Raw genomic sequence first — 24,572 nt, forward strand, 5'->3', positions numbered from 1 at the left:
AGAAGCTGTTACTTTGTTCCCCCCCAAAGAAATCCAAAACTTTGTGCAGAAACAATCCTGTCGGTTTGCTTTGTCATGTGTGACAGAGTTAAATACCTTGTGACTGTTGGTTAACGAGTCTTCATAAGTTGCTTTTTCACAATTTGACATTTGGTGGATTTAAATCGTTAGTTGCTGCCCGAATTATTAACTATTCCTTTCTAACATGTTTCTACATGTTTAAAATATCTGACATGTAACTCATTATTACTTTTATGCTGAACTAAAAATCAATAGATTAAAGAAATTAATCACCATCATACCCAAAGTCTGGTACCAGCCTCTTAGATCATTCTCAAACATTTCACAATAAAAGCCCAAAGAAAGCGTGTTCGTCCCAGGTAGTAAAAACACTGCTATTCTGTTTTTGATCATTTCAGTCAAATATCTTGTTTGGACTGTTAGAAGGAAAAAAACACCCAAAAAGGCATTTTAGTATATTTATAAACTGTTGCAGTCACTCCAATTTATCCACTAGAGACAGTAAAATGTTCAATTTAGTTTATATATTTAGTGGAAATCTTGTTTGGAATTTATGCATTTTATAAAAAAAAAAAAAAAAAAAAGACGTCAGATGTTTTGGACTCTAATATCAACTTTCATCGGTCAAGCTTTCATTTGAAAACAATCATCGATAATTAAATGTATTTTTAGATGCAGATGTCTGTTAGTTATTTAAAAAGGACCAAAACAACGATGACTGTTTTCAAAAGGTGGATTTTTTTCTGGCAGGCTTCAGGTGTTCAGAATGAAATCAAACATTTTGCAGGTTTTCTTTAAACTGATCTCTGTTCAGCCTCAGCAGAATGAAACTGGTTGGAGGCTTCAGCTCCGGCGTCATGCAGCATCCAGACAAGTGCCTTCGTCATTTGTCATTTTTTAATATAAATCTTTTCACCCTCACACAAATTGCAATTTTTTTTTCTCCAAATGGACACACAGTCAGCAGTGGACAACTTACTGGTTGACATCTTCCTTATACACCGTGAACTGGCTAAAAGAAGGAGAAACAAAAAGAATAAAATAAGAGACATCTAACTTGATCTTACCACCACTTTACTATGGCATGCATAGGTTTCAGACCTTACTCAGAAAGAGACAACAGACACTTTGTCTAAGAAGTTTGCTAAACGATGCCGTGACTGCTTGCGATCCGAAAAGAAAAAGAAGAAACAAACCAAGGTACAGAAAAGCTCGGTTCCACCGTGAGAAGAGAAGTCAACTCCGGACCCCTGAGGGGGAAATGAGAGGAAAAGATGGAGGTCGTGTTTCGCGTAAAAAGCCTCTGCATTCCTGTTTCTCTGCAAGTGGCGAGCACGAACACACAGGCTTCAACACACAGCTGCGATGTCTCGTCCTAACTTTTTGGTTCGTTACTTTATAAATGTGGTAGCCACAGTGCAGCTGACAATACTGAATGTTTTTTTTATTGTTATTCTTGTGTTATTTTTCTCGTCGATTCTTTGAGCACTAAGAAACGTGACAGGAGAAGGACCTGGCAACAAAAAGCTCACGGAGAGAGGGAGCTCGCCTCTGAGGGATGATGATGGGTGGACACGTGGACACGAGGACTTCAGGGCTTTTCATACCTGAAGAGTATTTCTACAGCAGCTTCAGAAATAATAAATAACTTGACAGCAACATGTAACTCGGGAGCAACGTGGAGTCTGACTGAAGGACAAACAGAATCGACTGTTGGTCTGAGGTCGACCAACAGGCCTGACAAGAGTGTGAATGATGTGTTCTTAAACCCATCAGGGATCTCCTTTCACTTGATTTTTTCCTGGATATTTTTTTACGTTTTAAAATATTTCAGTTATTTATGAGATTACTGCAACGCTGTTTTGCTGTGAAGCTCCAGAAATGTTTTGCGGACTACGAAACTTCTGACTTTCCATGAGCATGGGGGTCGGAGACAACGAGAGCCCGGCCGATCTATTGGTTGGTTGATATCATCTCTCAATTCAGACTATTCAGCTTGTTGTTAAACTGTAAACTATCCTGCGTCTGTTACACAACAAGTGTTGACTGAATATATCAGCAGAAATGTCAAAATTTGAATTTAAAACTTCTTAATATCAGCCCGACTATTTTTCCATCAGTGTTGGGGTGAGTAGATAACAAATTCATTTTCTTTTTTGAGAAACAATGCAGCAAAGTTCACTTTACAACTTTAAAGCTAAATAAAATAAAATTTCCTCGGTGTACTTGGTCCAAATTCTAATCCCTGCTGAAGACGAGCAAGCTGTCTCACTTCAACTTTCCAAGTAGAAGTTAATCAGCCTTACTTGCCTATTTTTCATTGGAACACAAACTTAAACGCACGAGTCTTCCCAAAGAGTCAAATGTTGTAAAGGGTTGATGATCAACACTGAAAGGACAAATAAAATAACACAGAAGTCGACTGTTGTCATTCAGAAGATAGAAACGTCCACTCAGAGGTTGATGTTTCGAGAAAGTTTTACACAATCATGTCCAAAAATATGTTTATCCTCTTTTGAAAAATCAAGTGATGACAGCTGCAGTGTTTTTATCGTAATAGTGAGAAGTTTGATTTGGAACACAGCTCTGTTTGGCCGTTGCTTGTTTTTCTGTCTGTCAAGTCTGAAAAGCCCGTAGCTGCGAAACAAGAACCACAAACAATAAAAGGGCGAGTCCACCTGGAGTCGAGGCCCGGGGTCGGTCAGCTGCTCGGCTGGACCTACTCTAAACCGAGGAGGAGGAACAAAGGGACATTTTGGCTCCTGAGTTCTTTGTAGGGTTAAGGATTAGCATAGACATCGATACGAAAATAAAGATCGACAATGTTTGCATCAAACCTGCTGTGCAGCGGGGGGTTCGGGGGGGTAACAAGTTAAACGGAGTCAGAGCTCATCACAGGGTTCCTGCGCAGGCTTTCACACGTTCCAGACTCTGTCCAGAAGTTTTTATTCCCCCTGTTAAAGTCTAAATTAAGCTCGATGTGACGTTTAAGTGCTAAAACTCTGTCTGGGAACTTAAGCGCAGTTTTTCCCCCAACAGATCAAATATCAGCATTCCACCTGCGTAGGAACCCCGAGGCTCCGACACAGGAAACAGAAAAACTTGTACAGACTCGGAACAACCAGGAGTCACTGGTGTCGGTACAACGCATTAAAGGACTGGTTTTTTTTTTCCAAAGATTTCCATTCATTTGATAACTAAATATCTCACTCTATTGATATAATTCCATTTTGTTAAATTCATATATAAACGTTAACATGTACACACGCTCGTCACTGGCAATCGGTGGAATCGGGACCTTTATTATAATAAGTTGGTGGAACTTGCTCTTGCTGGCGCTCAACAAATATACTGTGAATGCAAGTAACAATAATTAATATAATAATAATAATAATAATAATAATAATAATAATAATAATAATAATAATAATAATAATAATAATCCATCGTCTGCACCATGCCTTGTAAACCTGGAAAAACTAAAAACAAAACAAAGCCAGGTCACCACCTCTCCCCGCTCCGCCATGAGAAACAAAACAAAAGATTAAAAACAGGGAACGTTGAGTCGAGACTGTAAATTCTCTCCGGCTTCTTCGAAAGTCCCGAGTCCACATGCGTCACACAGATCTCCGCCGATGTCCTGAAGTGAGTGGGGGGAGGGGAGTCGGTGCAGGGGGTGAACGGGGGCGGGCCGTCCCTAATGGAGCCTCGCGTTGGCCGGAGGTCGAGCGCTCAGCAAGCCTCGGTGGAGAAGGACTTTTCAATCCCGGATTCAGCATCAGCCTCCGTGTTCGCTTGTTTGCGTGTGTTATGAGTGTGCGCGTTTGCCCGGTAAGCCAGGTTTACGGGGACCACGTTAAAGGGTGGTCGGGCCATGGCGGTCACTCGTCTGTATCCTTTTTTTCTTGTTTTTTTTTTTATTTTCATTTTCCATTTATATTTGACCAGGGGGTTTTGTCCATCAGCGCCCTGGTTTGAGGCCCCCACGTATACGGGGGGCAGGGTGTCTGCAGCGAGTCCACACGAGTTCGGCTCTCCGAGTATTTTCAAGTCGGCTACTCTTGGCTGGCGTCCCCCGCTGTCAGTCAGAGTGATGCAGACGCAGCCTCGGCGGGCTGGAGGTGGGGGGTTTGCCAGGCCAACCAAGGTGGAGGCGTATTTTCATATTTACGATGGAAAGGGAGGTGTGTGTGTGTGTGTGTGTGTGTGTGTGTGTGTGTGTGTGTGTGTGTGTGTATGTGTTATGTATGTGTGCGCTGTGTGTTCACAATCTAACGATCTGCCCAGAAGCGGCTCCTGATCCTCGGTGGAGTTGGTGCCGGTCTGTAAAAGCACAACAAGAAGCGAGTGAGGTGGTTCAACTTTCTACTACTTGTTATCGTGCGGAGGAGCGTCTCCTCGGCTAGTATGACGACACTGATGGAGGAGGGGGGAGGAGCCACTTCTGCACACATCGTCAGAGTGTGTGTGTGTGTGTGTGTGTGTGTGTGTGTGTGTGTGTGTGTGTGTGTGTGTGTGTGTACAGGGCTAGTGCAGGTAATCGTCCACAGAGGCAAAGGCGCAGGAGCCGCTGCCAGTTCGTGCCATGATGGCGAGGCACTGGGCGGCCTGACCCACGGCCTGGGCCAGGGGGGGCTGCTTGGGCAGGTTGTGAGTCTCTGGAGAGGAAAAGGAGGAAGAGAAGGAAGAACACCATCAGGACCGGAGACAACAAACAAACAAACAGGAGTGATGAGGAGAGGCTTGTTGAGCTGTCAGACAGTATCAGCAGGGCGGACAGATGACCTACCTAATATTGCACTGTTGAGAGTGGAGCAGACCGGCTCTCTCTGAATGGCGTCCAGCTGGTAGCCGACCGGGCTGTTCCAGGGGTCCGAGTAGGCCAGCAGGCTGAATGCATCCTGCAGCAGGAGACAAACAACAACACACTGATCACACCACAGACACACTGCTGGATCAAGTTACTCCGGTTCAAAGTGTTTTGTCTTTCACACTTGAAGGAATAGTTTTTGCTGAGAACTAGATAAAAGTATGACGCTAACAGCAGCAGCAGCTTAACTAGCTTAGCATAAAGAAAACACCACAAACACCCGAGTCTAAAACCAATGATCATGATCATGAATGAATGAATGAATAAAGCTTTGCTCAGACCAAAGTTAAAAAGTGAAAACCTCCCAGTTAACCCCAAACTTTAGCCTGCAAAGCTCTAAAATGGTTTCCTCTTGACATGAATCTTGGATCTGGACTGGGCTTTAGAAACAGGATTGACGTCCCGTTACCATGGAAAACATCATTTCTGGTTCAGTGACTGGACTTGCCAGAAGTCTAGCCCATAATTCAGGCAACTTATCAAGATGTCTGGGAGTAAGGTGGACGTACGAGGTGCACTTCAATTCTCCCCATATGCCTTTCAACAACCTCAGACAACACATTATATCTTATCGCGTATTTATCAGCTTGTTGATGTTTTCTTCTGCCCCCTAGTGGCCAAAACATTTGGACTCCAGCTTTACATTTCTGACTCGGTTATAATACTCAATCACACTCAACACAGCGTGGACACAGTAAGCTCAGCGGGCTCTGTGTTACCTTGAGCATCTTCTTGTTAGCCGAGTTCTTGCCACACTCGCGGCGGAGGTGTTCGCTCATGCTCTGGAGCTCCCTGCCGAAATGGATCATCCTCTCAATGGCCGCCTGGCTCCCGCCACACAGCTGCCTCTTAGACTGAGCTGACTCCACCTCTGCAGAGCCACGGCCAGTTGGACATGCAACATGGTTATGTTATGAACATTTACAGCACAGGAATTTATCTGGAGCACTGACCCAGCGAGTAGCCGATGGATAAGTGCTAAAAAATGTATACAGAAGGAATAAACTGTTTGTCTTACAGAGACGAGCTAAAGGATAAAATACACCATTGGTCCCCCCAAAATTCAACTAGATATTTATAAAGAAGCAAAAGTGGCACCCGGGGGAATGTTGCCATGTGGATAAATGCTCTATTCAAGTCACTAAAAGCCTCCACCCACCCATGTCCGCATCACAGTCGTCGGGCTCGGTGGCGTGTTTGGAGCTGCCGTTGAGGAAACCGTTGGAGGAAGATTCTGTCACTCCGTTGGTGAAGTGGTCAACCTCCATGTCCACATCGCTACTGAGGGAGGACGAGAGGAAAAGGGAAGAGAAACAGTCAGGACGTCTAACAGCTCACTGGAAGTAGAAAATGAACTCTTGTGAAACCCTCAACAGCAACCATGATGGAGGATACCATTACTGAGAACAGCTGATTTAATACAGCATTTATAAAATGACTTCCTGGCACCAGAGTGTGTTTTAATGCTGCTGTACCTGCTTATGGGCTGTTGGCTGCGGCTCCCGTTGAGGCTAATGTCAGATGCTGGGAGGGTGGAGCCAGAGCCTGGGGGGCAGGGCTTGTGACTGTGAGGGGAGGAGCTGTGGCTCTTATTAGACGTCACACCATTACAGCAGTTGCTGTCGAACCCTAAAACAACAGCAGAGAGGGAGAAGGACATTTTTAAACCATTGACAAGTAAAGTTAAAGCATTTTTACAGTGGATGTGCCGCCTTTTTTACATTTTTTTAATTTCTTTTTCTTGTATAACAGGGAACAGTAGAAATCAGCAGATCAAACATTTCATCAGACTGCATCCAGGAGACCTCAACACTTGTTATAAAAAGTCTTTATCTCTTGCATTCTGAATTAGACACATCGTTTTTTCTGGATCAGAAGATGGAAGTTGTGAAGGAGCGAGACATCCGTCTTCTTGCTCATCCCTGTAGTGAGTTGCACATGTTCGGTGCCGATGATTCAGCTGACGAGGATTTGGTTCTGACGTCAAAGCCAGTGACGATCTAACGTGGGTTTGTTTTTGTAAATGTTTTTAAATTCAGCTTCTCTTAAAACTCAGCGTTGACTGAATTATGTTTGAGTGTTGCTTGAACAGACTTCATTTCAACTCGTGAGACAGCGTCGCACTTGTAAAAAGGAAAACTAGCGTGTTCTGATCCAGATGTGAACATGCAGAGCACAGCTGGACTGTACCTGGGAGGTAGGGCTGGGAGCTGCTGGCTTTGTGGCTGGGGCTGCTGAAGGGCCGAGGGGAGCCGGGGTAACTGTCCTGAGACTTTGGGCTACGACCTCCCAGACACCTCACCTCACTGTCCGTCCCATTCACCATCTCTATGAACTGTCTCACCCTGAGGACGCAGGGGAGGGAGGGAGGACAGGGGAGGGAGGAGCACGAAAGGGAGAAGGCAGAAGAAAAGAGGAAAGAAGTATGGACAAAATGAAGTAAAGATTGGATGGAGGTGAAACAAGCAAAGATGTGAAGAGAAGAACAGAAGAGAAGGAGGAAAGGCAACATAAAAAAGGAGAAGATGTAAAAGAGTGAGTCCATTTACAGGAGCGACAAACAACAACACAGTTCTGTTTGTTTTCCACATATTCCAAAAAGATGTTCTTAAAAAAACACTTAAAGTCCCGAAGATTAAAATCTTTTCACATAAATAAACATGAAATTAGACAATGTCTTAATCAAGCCACATTATATTCTTACATATTTTAATTCAATATCACATAATAAATAAATAAATGAATAAGTAACACAATCACTTCCACAAAACACTTTTATCAGTTTCTAAAAAGCTAAAGCTGTTTGTAAAAGGAGCAACAAGTTTCATAAATCAAATAATCTATTCAAAATAAACAACGACAGGAGAAATGAAAGGCTTTCAAATCGTCCAATGTGTGATTCTTTTTCAATCAATTAGCTATAAAAACCATGTTGTTTTCCTGCAGGTCTTACTTGAGCATGAAGAGAAGGTCTGGGTTCCTCTCCAGGAGGTTGGGGTAGAGCTGCTGGGTGGTCTCGATGGCCTCGCCCATTCTACCTGACAACACCAGCTTCTGGATCTCTGCAAACCGACAGTGAACAAACAGAAGACACTTAGACAGTTTTCTGTTGGTCCTGACACTGAAGTGAGTTTGAGCATTATTTAAGAAGATGCCACCACAGAAGGACTCACTCTGTCGGTTTTTGATGGAGGCCAGCTCCTCGTGCACGGCCTGGTCTGTGGATTTGGCAAAAGCTTCAGCTGTAGCACAATAGCTGTGATGAACCAGGTAGGAGGCCACCATCCTGACAGACGAGAGGCAATCAATACCAACACACACTGATCAGACACAGCAGCAGGAGAATCAGACAGACGGTTAGACTTAACATACAAGAGCCGCTGTTCATCTGATCATCTTCTGTCATTAAATATAATGAACACAGTAAATGTATGTACTGGGAGATTATAACATTATCATAGAAACATCCAATCAGCTGTGATGTTTCTGTGTATAATGTGCTGGATAGGGTTACACACTCCAAGCAGCTTGCTTCATATTCATGGAGGGAGGCAGTTATTGCACCTGCAGCCCAGAAACAGTGATATTGTAGGAATCGGCCTGATCGATTCACAGACAGATTAAACTGCATCACTGGTGCTCACAACTACAGTAAGTACAGAAGGTCAGAGTTGAACCAGAAGGACGGTTTGTGTTTTCCTATGAACATTTTAGGTAATATTTGTATCATTCAAGTTTGTTTTGACATTCAAATGTTTCCATGTTTTGTGTTTGAACTGTTGGCTTGTTTTCAGCCTCTTCCACTGTCTGGCTGCTGAATCATTCCCAAATCTGAGTGATTAACTTAGTGAGTAAAATATTAATATCATTACAAAAAAAAAATGACCCAAGTTGCAATAAATCGCGATTATAGGTCAGGAATGTGAGAAAGACAGCTGACTGTACAGATGTGTTTGACTTTTTGTTTGTTTTTGTAATCTATTTTTTTATTGGTATTCATCATCACAAAAAGTTGGTTTCAAATATCATATGCATACTTCATATATTCATGTTTGCTACAATTCACAGTCTTTTTGTTTGTGTACAAAACAAACAGAAAAAGAGAACATGAACCTTTAGGGAGTAACATTTTCTTTGTAACCTTATTATTGGTTAGTAAAAGTAAAATCAGGCCTAAGGGGCTTTATGTAGAGAACCCGTCTATGCCAGCGGGAAGCAAATTGTTCTGATTTATAATTGACAAATGCTGTTACCTTCTCAATTTCATAAATGTCCACTGTAGTTTACAGGCTACCAGCAGTGCATTCATTAGGAGTTTGTGTGTGTTTGACTTTGTGCAGATATGATGAGGATCTACCTCCTCATTAGTGCTGAAATGACACATTCCTACATTTCATTAAACGTTTGTTTAAGGTTGAATCCTCTTCTTGACCGTTTATTATCTGCACACAGTCACTTCTAAACATCCACGTTGCCGGCGATGTCTGCAGGAGATTTGTTCTCTCTGCTCTCTCCGACTCGTCATCATGTCACTGTTGCTCTACAAAGACATTAACACATTAACTCTCCTCATCCACCGATCTGACGTGAGCTTAAAAACTTCCTGTTTTCAATCCCAGGCTGTGAGGCGACTTTCCAGGATAAAGTCTATGGCTCCCTCCAACTCCACCCAACCCTCCACCCTCCAATCCCCATCAAATGGAGATTAAATCCATTCAGGACGAGTAATCATAGCAACAGAGAGCTAATCCCATCAGGGCATGGCATGAAGAGAAACCGAGTCCCACAGCTTTTACTTCTGGATCCCAGCTCCTGCTCTCTGATGGGGAAGCGGTCCATCTGGGCCTCACTGAGATTTAAGTTTGTTATGTCAGCAGTGATTTCCGGTCACCTATGATATCCCAGGAACTCCGATCCTGTCACAGATCAACATCAACTAATACATACAACCACTACCACCATATTCAGACTGAATATCAGCTTCAGACTGAGCCTGAAGCGGACGCACTCTCTTCACCCTCAACATACCTTAGAATAACAAAAAGTAAATTCACACTTGCTTTAATCAATGTGTTTGTGTTTGACCTCAGAGTCTCTGCGGCATTACAGCCATGATACGCTCGCTGGAGCAGATCGCTGCCATTCTAGTCACTGCTCGTGTGCCACGGCAAGTTTCAGCAGCACCCCAGAAGCGGCCGTCCGCTCTGCTCCGGAGAATACGCAGAGTCTATTTTTGACACAAGCCGGCTGCAGCCGCGTCAATCTGCACAGAGCAGATCGAGCCAGACGGGAAGCCAGACAGCGGTACGGCGTGGAGCATCCGCTCAATTAAAAAAAATGCCCTGTAGTGACTCAGGATTTACAGCACAACAGAGCAAATATTAACAATAAACACAATTATAACAGACAAACAACAACACTACTTTATGTAGCCTAATCAACCACAGTAGAAGCATAAATATCAAAGACAAAATAAACAGTCTGAGCAAGTCAACAGCATCAGGTAGGCACGACACTGCGCTTCTGAAACGCTCCGGTGGGACATGAACCTGCATGGAAGACGCAACACAACAGCATCTCACACGACAGGTAACAACTACTCTTTCCTGGTGGAATCGAGGCGTGTCCTGTCTGTTGATCGCTACGCAGTCACATTAGTAGCCAGTATGGGGTCAGGAGTCAGTAAGCATGTCAGCAGCAGCAGCAGGGACCACAAAGGGACAAGATGCTAATATGTGACATCTCGTGGTCTCTATGCTTTTCAGGACAGTATGTGAACAACTACGTTCATGCAGCCAGTTGTCTTCACAAACGTGTGGTTCAAAAGCAAATATATCTCCGGCTTAAAGCTAAATAAAAGGTCAGTTGCCACCATTATTCCACAGTGAACTTACTTCTGGATCATGGACTGCCACTCGCCCTCGCGCTCTCCGATGGGGAAGCGGTCGATCTGGGCCTGGATCTTTGTCCTCCACTCACGCATGTAGTCCTCGATGTCGAACACGAAGGGGTGCTGGCCGAAGTTTGCGTCCACCACTTCCCCTGGAGTCTGCAGGCCCACGGTCGGGTACAAGTTGGGCTGTAGAGGAGAGAGATTAGAGAATAATGAATTAGGATGATAGCGGGAAAAGGGAGTCTGGGAATCTAATCTGGACAATAAATCAAAACAGGAAGCAATGAGAGGAAAAACAGGAAAGCAGAAAATCTCAGGAAATAAGCTTTTGTCTCCAATTACCCCTTAAAACTTGACTTTACGAGCTGGCTAATGATTCTTTAATCAAAGTGCTGTAGCAGGCCAACAGGGTTCAAAGTCCTCAGACGAAACGGGGAGTAAGTAAGATTTACATGCACAGGATGAAGGGCTGGCCAAGATATCGATATAGTTACTGTGAGATGAGACTATGTCGTCTTAAACTGTTGATATCTTAACATGGTGATGACATAAATGTTGCCTTGGCGTAGTTGTAAAGGCTGTATTACAGTAATGTGATGCTGGTGGGGGAGGTTGTTCTTAAAATATATAATTATAGCATCTTATTTTATTTGAAATAAAGGACTGAGAGGCTGATGAGCTGATACTACTGATGATCTTGTTCTTCTCCCTCTGCAGCGCCTCATACAACACTGACAGGTTGAGAAATAACGCTGTGATAAATTAAAATACAGGAAGCAGTTTGTCTCATGTGAAGAATCACACAGCTGTTCTATTTCGATATTTTGAAAACTATCACCATAAACAGGAAATATTAAACCTAGTCTGTGACTGTGACTGAACTGTTTTGAGGGTTGAAGTTGAGCTTGTTATTGCAATCTGTGATTAAAAAAAAGTTTTATAAAAAAGGCATCATCTGACAAAATCCAAAACAAAGCTCAGCTCAACAGCAGCCACCAACTCCAAACTTTAAAATTCGGGCAGTGAGACAAAAAGCGACACTTAAACTGATTTTAGCAGCATTACTGAAATACTGATTTAATGATCTGCTTCCTTATTATTGAAGGACTTGTTCAAATGTGTTCAGACAGACACGCAAACAGCTATGAACTGGACGTGAAGCTGTAACAGCTGGGGTGTGACGTGGTGAAGCATCTCTGTGCTATGTTACAATGCCAGTTGTTGACATGCTGCATGCCAATGCCTGAGGGTTCAGCACAAGTCAGTGGCTTGTTCCTAGGAATGGCCATTCTGCTTTTTCAAGTCCCTGATGAAATCACTGATGACAGAATGACAAGATAAACAGAGCTGTGAGGTGAGGAAGCTCCTATGTGCACATTGTTCCTCCACCCTACCAATCTAATCACAGCCTTGATTTGATCAGAGGTGCCGACTGACGAGAGGTGTTGCGTTGTGCGATGACTCTGTGCGAGAGAGATTGTTAGATTTTTTTAGTGATACAACTAAACAAGTTGATTGTATGATCGATCCAGTGGGGGTTTGATCAGGGTCAGGACTACTCTTAAAGAAAGATGAAAGATAACTGATTCGTCAAGGTGTCTTTTAATCTACGTTAGGAGAAGTTTCAGGGTTAGGGAATATTATAAATCGATTAAAGTCCCCTTAACAACAGTGGTACAATAGGTGTGTGTCTCTCCTAGAGTTGCCTTTTGTCATGGTCCAATAACCACAGAGGTCAGCTGTGCCGAGGTGACGCACTTCACTGCTCAGCTCTGGAGGAACATGAATGTCTGGCTCACAGCCAAGCCCGTTTTGCTGCTCAATGGATTATTGTTGTGGCTAAGACTCTTATTTTCTTCACCCACGAAAAAACAGCCAGCCTCCATTTCATTTGTAACCAAGCAAGAAGCAGGCGGAAAAAAACCCCCTTAAAAACAAGTGTCTCCCTCACATCTCGATGCAGCGAATACATTCATGAATCCCATTAGAGTTAATGTCCATTTGTTGTGGGAGTCGTTACATAATGAAGCACGGGAGCTGACGGGAGCGAGACTCGCCTCAAGATGAGCAACAGCAAAACAAGTGGTGTTCTGTTCAGATACAAACAGTACTTTGAGTTTTACTTCCAGTAGAAACAGAAATCTTTCCCCTACTAGCGTTTGAAAGTGTTACTACTGTAGCTGCCACCGTCCAAAAGAAAACTGGATCGCTTTCCGTTTTCCACATAGTTGTAACTACCAACAACACAGGACAATGCTCCAGTTTATTATTCTCACGACAGTCCAAAGGATGTGACTTTATGCACATCCTAAACTTCTCTTCAGTCCTCTAACAGAGAGAAACAGTGACTAACATTAGTTTAAAAAATAAAAAATGGCGTCCACCAACATAAGCTGACGACTGGCTTCAAGCACAACACAGAAGCTCCACAGAGTCCCTTTAAGTGATGTCAGAAATGTGCGATAAACTTTAATCCATCCCGCCAGTTGAAGGCTGGATACAGCCACAGAAACTGAATGAAACACAACATTAACAGATAACAAGAGCAGAAGAAAAAGGGCTTTTGAAGATCCCAAGTTTTCCAGCCTCCAATCCATTTTACAAAGTGTAAACATTTTGACGACAGCGGACCATCTGAATGAGACATTTCATTTCTATAAATACCATCTTGTCCTACAGCACTGATTAATCCTGGAAACAAAAAAGATTCTGTTACAACACAGGCGTGAACAAAATGTGGTACTTACTGGTAGGTCTGTGAAGGCAATACCTGCAGAGGAAGAGACAAAGAGAGTCATTTCTGTTTCTGCGCACATCAGGAGGCCACAGTCAGCATGTTTACAGGTACGGAGGTAATCTGGTTACTATCACCTTTATGCAGTTACCTGATATTTCTTAACCGTCATATGAACGACAAATCTTTTATCTGGGTCAGATAATCCTGGATCACATAGCTTGATTTAGCAGGAGAGGCCTGAATTACTGAGGTGTTGCTGTAGCAGAAGCTACAAGGTAAAAGGTGGAATTTTACAGTGTAGAGGAATGAAATAAAACATGGAGGCCGAGCACAATTATCATGCACAAATAAAACTACATTTCATTGATACACCAGTTTCGACAGTAACTTTTATGACATCCAAATACACCTGAAGAGCCATTAAATTCATACCGCAGGCGGCAGGGAGGAAACCTGATGAGTGACGAGCTCCATGTAAATGTGGGTTAACCAGTATCCAGGTTACTTCAGCGCATGTAAACAAATCATCTGATTTCCTGAGCCAACTTTATCTTTCCAGACAACCTGGTTTCTTGTGAGCATGAGGGACCCTGAAGCCTTTTGGTCTAAATTGCACGTATTGCTTTAAGTGGGGCACCTTTTGAAGCACTACATATCTAAAGTCTGATGTCACACCTAGTCTTCCCTCTTTTGAACTCAAGAATAATGTCAACATTTTTTTTAAGGCTTTTGGGGAAATGTTCCTTTTTGTTTCAGACAGCTGCGAGGAAGTGTCAAGTGTTTGACTGACAGCAGCCTGCAGACTGTGTCGGCAGGAAGCGAGAGGGAAAACTACACAACCTTTCACTGCAGCTAAAAAACAGCAGCAGGCAGTGTCTGGTTAGTGGGGCTGAGGAGCACAGCGACATCTAAATGGACCAAAGTGAAATTTACAGGTACATTTACTTGCTGTTTAAAGAGCTCCCCCCCCTGAATGTTGGTTGGGTTGCTTCAGGTGCAGGACAAGGCGGGGTTCATGTCTGTTGTTCATGTTTGGTCAGAGATTTCAGCAGGAAGCTGATATGAGCTGTTGTTCACAGTCTGTGGCTCAGTATGAGTGTCTGCTCCGTCTCCGGCAGACTGCTGACTTTAAGGCAACATTTGATTGGTAAAAGTAACTACTAGGGAGGGCTCTCATTCTCTGCATATGTCGAGTGCTCCTCAACCAATAAGGAACACGAGGTAGTCACCAAATATTGAAAGCATCATTGGCTTGAAATCTGCACCTGAGGGACGGGAACAAGCACTCCGTCCCCTGTAGACTGAGTCTGAATGGTATTTTAGTGAAAGTAGTGCAGAAAGGAGCGGCGCCATCAGAAAACCAAATTCATTTTCATTTGGCCATCATTAGTTAGTGATATTATATCATTCACAGTGATTTAAAACCAGTTAACTCCCTTCTTATTAATGCATCCAAGGCCCCACTCCAGTGTATTTTGGCATTTTTATGATGATATTTCATACATTTTTAGGTAATTGCCTGACAATATATGCAAAATAACTACTCTAATAGAACAATTAGGTGTGACTACAGTAGAAGCTGCAGGTCACACGTCATCCTCTAAACTTGCCCAGGAAGACAGTTTGAGAAGCTGTGGAAGAAACAACAGCATCTCCCAAAATGTTAGCAATCAGCTCAACTGTATATGGTGTTAAAGGAGCGGCAGTTAATAGTCATATTAAGTCCAACTAGTAACCACAACCTCTTTCTCAGTTAAACAGGAAGAAACACTGGCTTTTCAGCAGGTTAATAACAGGCCCACACAATATAAGCAGTGTCACGTATTGGCTTTGTTGTCTGAGGTCGTTACCTAGGCTGTGGCCGTTCTTTGTGTAGAAGCAGGTGTTGTTGATGAGGTTTACGCAGCAGCCAATCACGTCGCCTGTTGTAAACGTGGGTCCGTAGGGTTGCCCGGTGCCGGACGAGCAGAAGGAGTGGCCGTCATCTCCATGGTAACCGTATGAGTGCTTGTCCCAACCTGACGAGTCAGAAAGGTTTAAAAGGTGTTAATAACACAACAGATGGCACACTCTTAAATCACTACAACAACAACAACAACAACAACCACCACACACACGCAAACAAACAACGAACTGTTCAGGATCCCCCCCCCCCCCCATCTATTTTTTCTAAACATTTATTTGTGACTAATAAGACAGACAAAAGACCAGAAAAAGGTCAACACCAGAGGAGGAATTTAAAGCTGCAGCGAAGCCCTCAGCAACATGACTGAATGTGGTGAATGTGTCAGCTAACCCGTACCGTCTCAACAAAAACTCAACCTTAAATCACTTCTTGCTGCACTACAAGAAATATCTCAACCAAAAAAAATCTGATGTGTGTCGTCAGTCTCACTGCTTATGACTGCACAACAAAGTCATCGACCGCCTGTTCCTGTTTTGATCATTGATCATAAACTGGCCTTTAAAACTCAGCCAGGTGAGAAATACAACGGTTTTGTCATCATTTTAAACCTTCAGTGAATACTGGTGTGTTTAGTAATGGAGACCTGCAACAAGCAGCAGTCACAGTGAAGCAGACACCTCCAAGGGTTCAATGCCATGAACAAGGCAGCACAGCAGAACACATGACTGACTGCTGATGAGCACTGTGGGGATTGAACCTCTGGAACCAGGCTTACAAAATCACTGGGACAGCTTGTTGTTTTCAATGTGACTTTGGAAGGACAAGAGTCACAAGTCTCATTCAGTTTTTCCCCAAGAAATGACGACAGACCCTCGACAGAGCTTTAATGTTTATTGATTAGTTGTCACCTATTAAATTTGAGTACGAGTATGTTCTTAATGACATAAAGTCAAACATCACTAACTTGATCTACAAATATGTTAATATTTACTGATATTTTTACTACTCTGTTACAGAAAACTCAGTATTTTTGGGTTTGGCACTAAATAACTAATTTGTTCATCAGGGAAATAACCTCGAGGTTAATTTACAATGAAAATAATCATAAATTGGAAAGCTTGAACAAAGCTATGCTTTCTAAAAACTGTAAATGAATACAAGTCAAAGCCAAAAGCAGGACTTGAACACTAAGTATGTGGAAATTTGGGTATTAGTAGCTCCAACATATTAGTTAAGTAAAACATTAAGAGAATTAAATCACACTCATGTGTTTGTGCGGGGAGTATTTGTTTGGGCAGCCTCTGCTGCGGCTCTGACAGCATCAAGGTTGTGTTAACATTAGAAACCGAGTGAAGGGATCCTTTGAGTTACTGCTGGGCTGCAGAGGTAATCCTGCCACATTCATCACCGGAGCAGAGCACTCAACTCTGAAGCCGTCTGGCATCAGTTCCACGCAATTAGTGAATTTTCATTAGCATCTATCCATCAGTTGGGACTCTGCAGCTCGAGTGGGGCCTCCGGTTATCTTTGAGTGGACACACCCAGCAGCCGGTCTCTACGTACAGACTGGTGGCCTGATAACCTCTGTGCAGCGCAGAGCCTCACAGCTACCGGCGCCGTCTTACTGCTACCATGTCATGGCAAAGACAACAAGCAGCAGCAGCAGCAGCAGCAGCAGCAGCAGCAGCAGCAGCAATCTTTTTGTTCTGACTCACAGACTGCACTTTAGTTGGTCATCCATCTCAATACTTATTTCCACTTTATTCTGCTCAGGTGAATATATCAGGAAAGTTAATTTTCCCACACAGGTTGTTCAAAACACTCACTTGGCTGCATCAGAAATGTACAGTGTTGTGTTTTTCCTCCAGTGTAAATGGAAGGAGAAGGCAAACCTTCACTGAATAAATGCCACAAGAATTTTTTTGCTTCTCAGTGTTCCTGTATATCAGCCTCTCAAGCAATGAATCATACATACAGGCCGGATAACTGACATAAAACTCATTGAAATGAAGACTCCATCACTCAGTCACACCTACACCACAGGCATCTTAAATCCGTCTCTACCAAACGATAAGTTCACAGACAAAATGACACCCACACAAACGCAGTCAGAAAGATCATCTGGTACAATATACAGTAGACAGACACGCACGCAGACACACAAACTCTTCTCACCACACCCAAAGGCAGTGGCAATGAACACTGAGATGAAACAAACACACAGAGTGTCAACTTACCAGGGAGTCTGTTCATGTTTACACCCTGAGCTGAGAGGCCGATGCCCATGTACCTGTGAAGAAGAAGAACCTGTGAGGTCGTAATACTCAGCGCACATCCAGTCACTACTGGTGCTAACAGTTAGCATGTGAAAGAGAAGAGAAGCTCTGTTCATGCTCGACTCGCTGCCTCAGAAGGTAAGGTAGTGTGTTAGCTGCCATGTTGTGTTCTGACTCTTCTGATTAACTGCGGATACCGCAGCCACAACTAGTGTGGCTGATTATCTTGTAATATTTATAATTTAGGAATTCTGTTAACTTAGTGTAAACAGACGCTACACCATGATAGAAGCCAATTAAATGTGGGGTACTGTTTTGGTATTAATCAGCCATCTTTGGTCAAAACGGGACAATTAGTAAATACGACCCGTGAGCTCATGTGATATTGTTACACTGTAAAATTAAGACCTTCAGATGACTTAAGCCTCAATTCAGGATAACAAATTGTCCTCTGCCCCCGAGAAGATTTTAATCAGGCTTTCACTTCATTCTGTGTTATTCAGTCTGCTGATCTGAATTTCTAAAAACCTCATTTGCTACACAGGGCATGTACTGGATACACTCGACATGAAGATATCCTACAGAGTTAACGAAGCATCATTGAAATCTGCATTCATACGAGGGCCGGCAATTTGATTAGATTTTGATAACATCACAATTAAAAGGCAACAAGGTGAAAAACATTTTGTAAGAATCTCAAGTATGAAGAGACGACAACAGACTAATCTCCTGTCAGGCGCCATCTTTTCTTTACATGATTTCTGACCACAAAAAGGAAGAAATCAGCACTTCCTCCTGCAGAAAAGCTGAACTGCTTTTGTTTGACCTTTCACCGCAATCATCATTCATAACAACTATTACACAGATATACTGCAAGTCTGTTTTGTAAGTTTATGTCTTAAACACCGACCTGCTACAGTGAGGGTCACAATGCTGCAGAGTGTGTAAATCCAGATTAGACTAGTTGATATTTTTGGACTTTCATTGTGACCAAATTAAGCTTTTAATAACTCTCAACTGTATAAAAAGGTGGCGTATCATTCTGTGTACAAGCAGCTTAGTAGTTATGATGGTTTCATTTCTAAACCATGAATAGGATTAAAGAAATCTAAATCAAACAACTGTAGAAAAGTCGTCCCTCCATTTTGTTTTTCGGTGAATCAAATGCATGAAAACCTGACAGGCCTGTTAGTGAGGCTGTGGATCTGTTCCATCACCTGAGTGCTAACGCTATCATGCTAACATCCTTACATTGACATGTTACCAGGCTGAAAGTTACCAAAGTAACATGACATTCTTCTATTTAGTGTCAGCAAGCATCCCAATGTGTATAAACCAGTTAGCAGGTTAACATGCTAACATTTCACATGCAGTGTTTTCATTTTGTCATTTTAACCATAAACAATAAGGCTGAGTGAAATATTGTTCCTCTCAGAACCAGAGTGTTAAAACTAAATAAGAGAAAAATCTAAATCACACGTAGATTACATGCATACTGTAAATTTACATTAAGCGAACATTTAGAGCATCTCTCAACAAAGATAAACATTTAGCATGAAGGATGCTAAATATTACTTTGTGGCTAAATCTAGGAGAACTGTCACCCCTTGATATTGAGAAGATGCTAAGCTAAAAGTGTCACAAATGAATTGGTGTGTTTTCTCTGAAATGTTTAGTTCTGTTCTTACCCGTCTCGGCCTTTGCTGATGATCTTCACCTCGAAGTAATAGACCCCACAGGCTGCTGGGATGGGGTGGGTGGCCCGGACAGACGCTGCATCTTTTGGGGTTTTTCCGTGACCTTCAGGTGATAAAACACATGTGATTGTTACCAACGGATAACTGCATCAAACATAAAGACAGATGGAAGCTTTTCTACAGCAACGCGGTCTGAAGACCACCAACTTTGATTTGTTTTCTCGTCATCCATTTTGATTCAATATGACTCTAAGCACAGTGCAGGAGTGTGTGAAGACTTTAACCACGAGTGGCTGTGGAGAGGAATCAACCCACAACACTGACAATCAATGCTGACAGTTTGTTTAGGACGCAGCGGTCCCGCCTCTCCAGCGGTTTTCTAAGTGAGTCAAGTCTTTTTGGGTTTCTTGTGTTCGCCACTTCTTGTCTTGTGTTTGAGGTTTTAACCCAAAAGGGAAAACTAATTATAAAGGCAGTTATTTTCTCACACTCTGATGTCAAAGTTACTCTCACATGTTTAGTGCCTAAAGGCAAACTAGTCACTGTTCCAATATTTATTCTGGTAAACATAGTAAGTTGTAAAGTTAACGTTCCATACTTGATTCCTTTCTCATTGTTTTGACACATTTCAACATGAACCAGGGTGTTGAGGTGAAACATAATGTGTGGAGGGCTCGATTCAAAATTAGGAAAAAGAAAAGAAATAGCATTATATAAGTAGGTACGTTGGTTTTGCAATTTCAAAACATATGATGTCGTTTCACTAGATGACATCTTTATGAGCATCCTTGAGCACAAGATGTGTCTGTGGTTATTAGATTATACACTTAATTAAATTCTCTGAATCGACCTACTGGGATTCTTCCATATCGTACGGCTCAAAACAATGTTGATATCATTTGTAATAGGATAGAAAAAAAACATAATCATGAAAATGTTTCACGGTGGAGAAGCAACTTCCGGAGTGTCAAGAGGTTTGGTTACAAATAATGAGATGTATGTTTATTATGTCAGATGTGTACTGTCAGATAAGTAATATTGTCAGGTAAAAATACTCTTAATGTGATTATTTTCAGGGCCGTATCGATGATCCTTTCTGTAGAGCTAACATTAGCTTGAACAGCCACAGTGGACAGCTGTCAGCAGCGTCATTAAGAGTCAAAAATCAGAAGCAGCATAAAGTTCTGAGGATCATAAATGTAGATGGAAATACTGAGTAATGTAAGTATATCACGGATATTCCATCCAACCAAATGTGAGCTAAATCAGTCAGTATTTCTGTAGAAAACAAACTATGTTTACTGAGAAGTTGAAGAAAAGGAAAAAGGAACCCGTGGGACATCATCATCCAGGAGCGACTGCATCAGATTATCTTATCGTTTTTATGTGGAAACAAGATAAGTTTGTCATTAAATCCCAGATGTAAAACAAACCTTGCTTAATACCATGCACACACACCAACAGAGGCCTGAATCCATAACTACAAAATATAACCAGAGTTTAAATCTTAATTGCAATATTTTTGAAGAAATTAAATCGCAGCCAGACATTTTCCTCAAAGTGCTGATCATCTCTGCTCTGAGAAGCAGGTTTAATTAGTGCTCTGGATGATATCGCTTAAGAATACCTACGATTGCCTTAAATCTTGAAAATGAACTGTTGTAAACACTAAAATAAATCTGTTAACCTCCATTTTACATCTGTTCTGGTGACAAAATGGTTGACAAATGAATACACCAACCAGGTGAGAAAACACAAGAAACACCTCAAAACTAAAGGTTGGAAGCTGGAAAAATACTATTTTTATCAGTTGATTATTTTCAGATGCAAAATTGAGTCCCAAAGGTAAGATCTTAAAATTTTCCCTGTCTGACTCAAAGTTGAAAACCAACAGAAACAGCAAATCGTCACTATTTAGAAGCTGGAACCAGAAAATCTGCATAAAAGACATACAGTTAGAATCAATACATTCCCAGTGAAGTTTATTGTTAAACCATACAACATCTGGTCTGCATTACATCTTTATCACAAATGTTTGTGGGATCATTGCAAATATGTGTGTTTGTTTTATTCACTGAATCCACCCATCATGTCAGCTGAAATATCAATATTTGGACATTTTACTCCCGAATGTCTGTTTTGGTATCAGCTCCAAAATAGAGCATTAACTTGACATATTCAGACGTATAGTTTTGTCCACTCTTTAACACGAGTGATTAATGGATGATTAAAATAGATGAAGATTAATTAACAGTCCACTATAATCTTCATGGTTGTATTCATACATCTGAACAGACTTAGGTAAATAAACTTAGGTAACATTTAGTGTTTGTTCAGGTAATGGAAGATCTTGTTAAATGAGTATATGACACAGCATTTCATGACATGATGACAGATGAGGCCATGGCTGTTTTCAACAAAATGTAATATTCTCTATTTTCAGTTTAGGTTGATATGATTCAGATTTTACAAATGACTTTAAAAACAGTAGGACTCCTGACATAGTGTGGCCTAGTTAACACAAAGAGGGCCTAACATTTTCAGTTCAGTCTTGCTGTGGAAATACAGTGCTTAAAAAGTAACTGTTTAAAATTATTGATCTGATCCTGCTCCATGGATTATGTTCATGTACAACTTTACAGTGTTCGCATGTTTAAGTCACACAATCTGCAGTATACCTGCTGTAACAGATTCAGGTGAATCTTTGAAACAAAGACAGAACATTCTCGTTGTAACAAGGAAGAGTGTGTGTAGAGGGCCGGTCAGACCCAGAATAGTAGAACACACCCAGGAAGCACAGTTACACCTTCTTCTTCTTTTTTTAATCAAGCCTTTTCTTGTAGGCCTGCACCAAAAAATCCTCTTGATAGCTTTGCTTAGCAACTAGTCAACCTGAATGTCAGACAAGACACTTGATATTAAACCCTCAACAGCAGTGAACTAGCAAAACCTGGCCTGTCATCAATAACTGCTTGACTGGACGCCTGTCAATTGGTCTGAGCAGATTAAGCTAATCATGATATTCGACGCTGTGTATTTCATTTAATTACCTAATAATGCTACATGAGTCTACCATAGGAGCTGTCCAGCCCTTGTCCATTTTGACAAACGTTAATCGGTTTGAATATGTGACTCACATCGAGGCTAACCAGCCTTTTGAGCACTTTGTCTAAGGATGATTCTCCATTTACATGTTATTTGTCATATTTCAGTAGATAGCTTGACAGATTGCCCCCCTGGTGACTCTTCACGAAGCTGACAAACTGGTTAACAGGGTAGCAAGGAAGCTAACGAGCTAGTAGGTCAATTTTGGCTGTGGTTACACCTCGCCAGCTGGTCGGGTTGCAAGATGTCCTCTGCCTTGTTGTTGATGAAGCTACTAGCCTAGCCTACTTTGTTTTTAGCCACAACGGCAGCTGGCTTTGATCCGCTAACGGTCGAGCTAAGCTAACGTTAGCAGAGTTGACGTTAGCATTGGGCAATAAAGTGCAAAAACTTGAGTGTGTCTTGGTGTCATACCTTTATAATGTACACGGAGATTGTTCTGAGAGAGCCCGATGTAGCTGAACTTGTCCTTTGGGCTCCAGGAGCGAGGAAGCGGGGTCTCATTTTCATTAACGGCTGGATAGAGCCGTCGGAGTCGCTGGTTGAGCTCCTTTTCCTGCTCGTTCAAAACAGAGTCTCCGTGGACAACAACCGACATCAGAAACCCACAGCCCGACGACTGTCCAGACATGGCTACGACACGAGTTTTAGTAAATTGGCTTGTCAGCAACAAGCCAGAGCCACTTGTGTCAGTCAGTGTCAAGTTTTTTAAAGGGAGGTTTTTTTTAAGCAAAGCTAGCTAGCAGGCTAGGCTAACTGGCTTCGCTGTGTCGTTGAGAGGCAGCCAGAGCTGGTTAGCCGAGAAGCTAACCTGGCTAAGCGCGTTTAGCTTGGCCAGCAAAGGCGAAGCGATCGCTGAAATGGCTCAGGTTGACATTAGCTGACACAAAAAGCCACGAATGGAGACACAAGAAGAAGAGTGTCTGCCGCGCAGGGTCGGGAGGAAAGTGATACAACGACAGAGGAGAAGGTCGTTGTTGAGAGCAAAGTGACAACTAACGTGAGGCTAGACGGATCGACAAAGTATAATGAGCTCAGCTAGCCTCGATCTTTTGTTTGTTGTCGGAGCGTTATCCGCGAATCTGATTGGCCGAGAGCAACCCCACTCACTTCCTATGGGAATGTCAAATATATACAGGATGAGCAGTGAATGTACAGTCCTGTGGTAACAACAACAACTATCATCATAATAATCATTATTATTATAATATAAATGTTTTATTATTGATTTTATTACTTACTTTCTACATGTACAGCAGAGAGACTGTGTTGCTAAAAACAGTCCTGTCTTACCAACAACAACAACTACTATAATAATAATAATAATAATAATAATAATAATAATAATGATAATTGTAATTATTAATATTATTACTCACTCTCTACATGTACAGCAGAGAGACTGTGGGGCTAAAACAATCCTGTGTTATCCCCACCACCACCAACCACAACAACAACTATTATTATCATTGTTATTATTATTATTACTATTATTATTATTATTACTACCCACTCTGTACATGTGCAGCAAAGAGACTGTGAGGCTAAAAACAGTCCTGTGTCCTGTGTTACCCTAACCACTACCAACCACAACAACAACTATTATTATCATTTTTATTATTATTATTATTATCATTATCATAATTATTATTAAAACCCACTCCGTACATGTACAGCAGAGAGACTGTGGGGCTAAAACAATCCTGTGTTATCCCCACCACCACCAACCACAACAACAACTATTATTATCATTGTTATTATTATTATTACTATTATTATTATTATTACTACCCACTCTGTACATGTGCAGCAAAGAGACTGTGAGGCTAAAAACAGTCCTGTGTCCTGTGTTACCCTAACCACTACCAACCACAACAACAACTATTATTATCATTTTTATTATTATTATTATTATCATTATCATAATTATTATTAAAACCCACTCCGTACATGTACAGCAGAGAGACTGTGGGGCTAAAACAGACCTGTGTTATCCCCACCACCACCAACCACAACAACAACTATTATTATCATTGTTATTATTATTATTACTATTATTATTATTAT

General features: G+C 41.9%; 1 protein-coding gene across 2 annotated transcripts; it reads right to left on the reverse strand.

Moving 5' to 3' along the window:
• Positions 1 to 903: 903 nt before the first annotated feature.
• ranbp9 (RAN binding protein 9) lies at positions 904 to 23,605 on the reverse strand. Of its 2 annotated transcripts, none has more exons than XM_030403888.1 (14): positions 22,920 to 23,605; positions 19,392 to 19,503; positions 17,665 to 17,717; positions 15,372 to 15,539; positions 13,532 to 13,554; positions 10,786 to 10,970; positions 8,065 to 8,177; positions 7,845 to 7,953; positions 7,082 to 7,236; positions 6,367 to 6,520; positions 6,051 to 6,169; positions 5,611 to 5,762; positions 4,811 to 4,922; positions 904 to 4,679 (listed from the first exon to the last, which is right to left on the reverse strand). In XM_030403888.1, exons 1-14 carry the CDS (start codon positions 23,134 to 23,136, stop codon positions 4,549 to 4,551), a joined length of 1,803 nt encoding a protein of 600 aa, XP_030259748.1. In that variant the 5' UTR covers positions 23,137 to 23,605; the 3' UTR covers positions 904 to 4,548. The 2 variants fall into 2 exon arrangements, with proteins under 2 accessions (XP_030259748.1, XP_030259746.1); XM_030403886.1 differs by having other exon boundaries at positions 6,051 to 6,172.
• Positions 23,606 to 24,572: the final 967 nt, after the last annotated feature.

The sequence above is a fragment of the Sparus aurata genome, chromosome 21, assembly GCF_900880675.1.
Source record: "Sparus aurata chromosome 21, fSpaAur1.1, whole genome shotgun sequence".
Taxonomy (NCBI): Eukaryota; Metazoa; Chordata; class Actinopteri; order Spariformes; family Sparidae; genus Sparus; species Sparus aurata.

Bases quoted from the DNA above. Each gene is read 5' to 3' on its own strand.
- ranbp9 (XM_030403886.1), bottom strand. From the start codon at position 23,136: ATGTCTGGACAGTCGTCGGGCTGTGGGTTTCTGATGTCGGTTGTTGTC. The intron at 13,555-15,371 runs GTAACGACCTCA...CTTCCTCTGCAG, and splicing joins AAAGAACGGCCACAGCCTAG to GTATTGCCTTCACAGACCTA. The intron at 8,178-10,785 runs GTAAGTTCACTG...CTCGTCTGTCAG, and splicing joins TGGCAGTCCATGATCCAGAA to GATGGTGGCCTCCTACCTGG.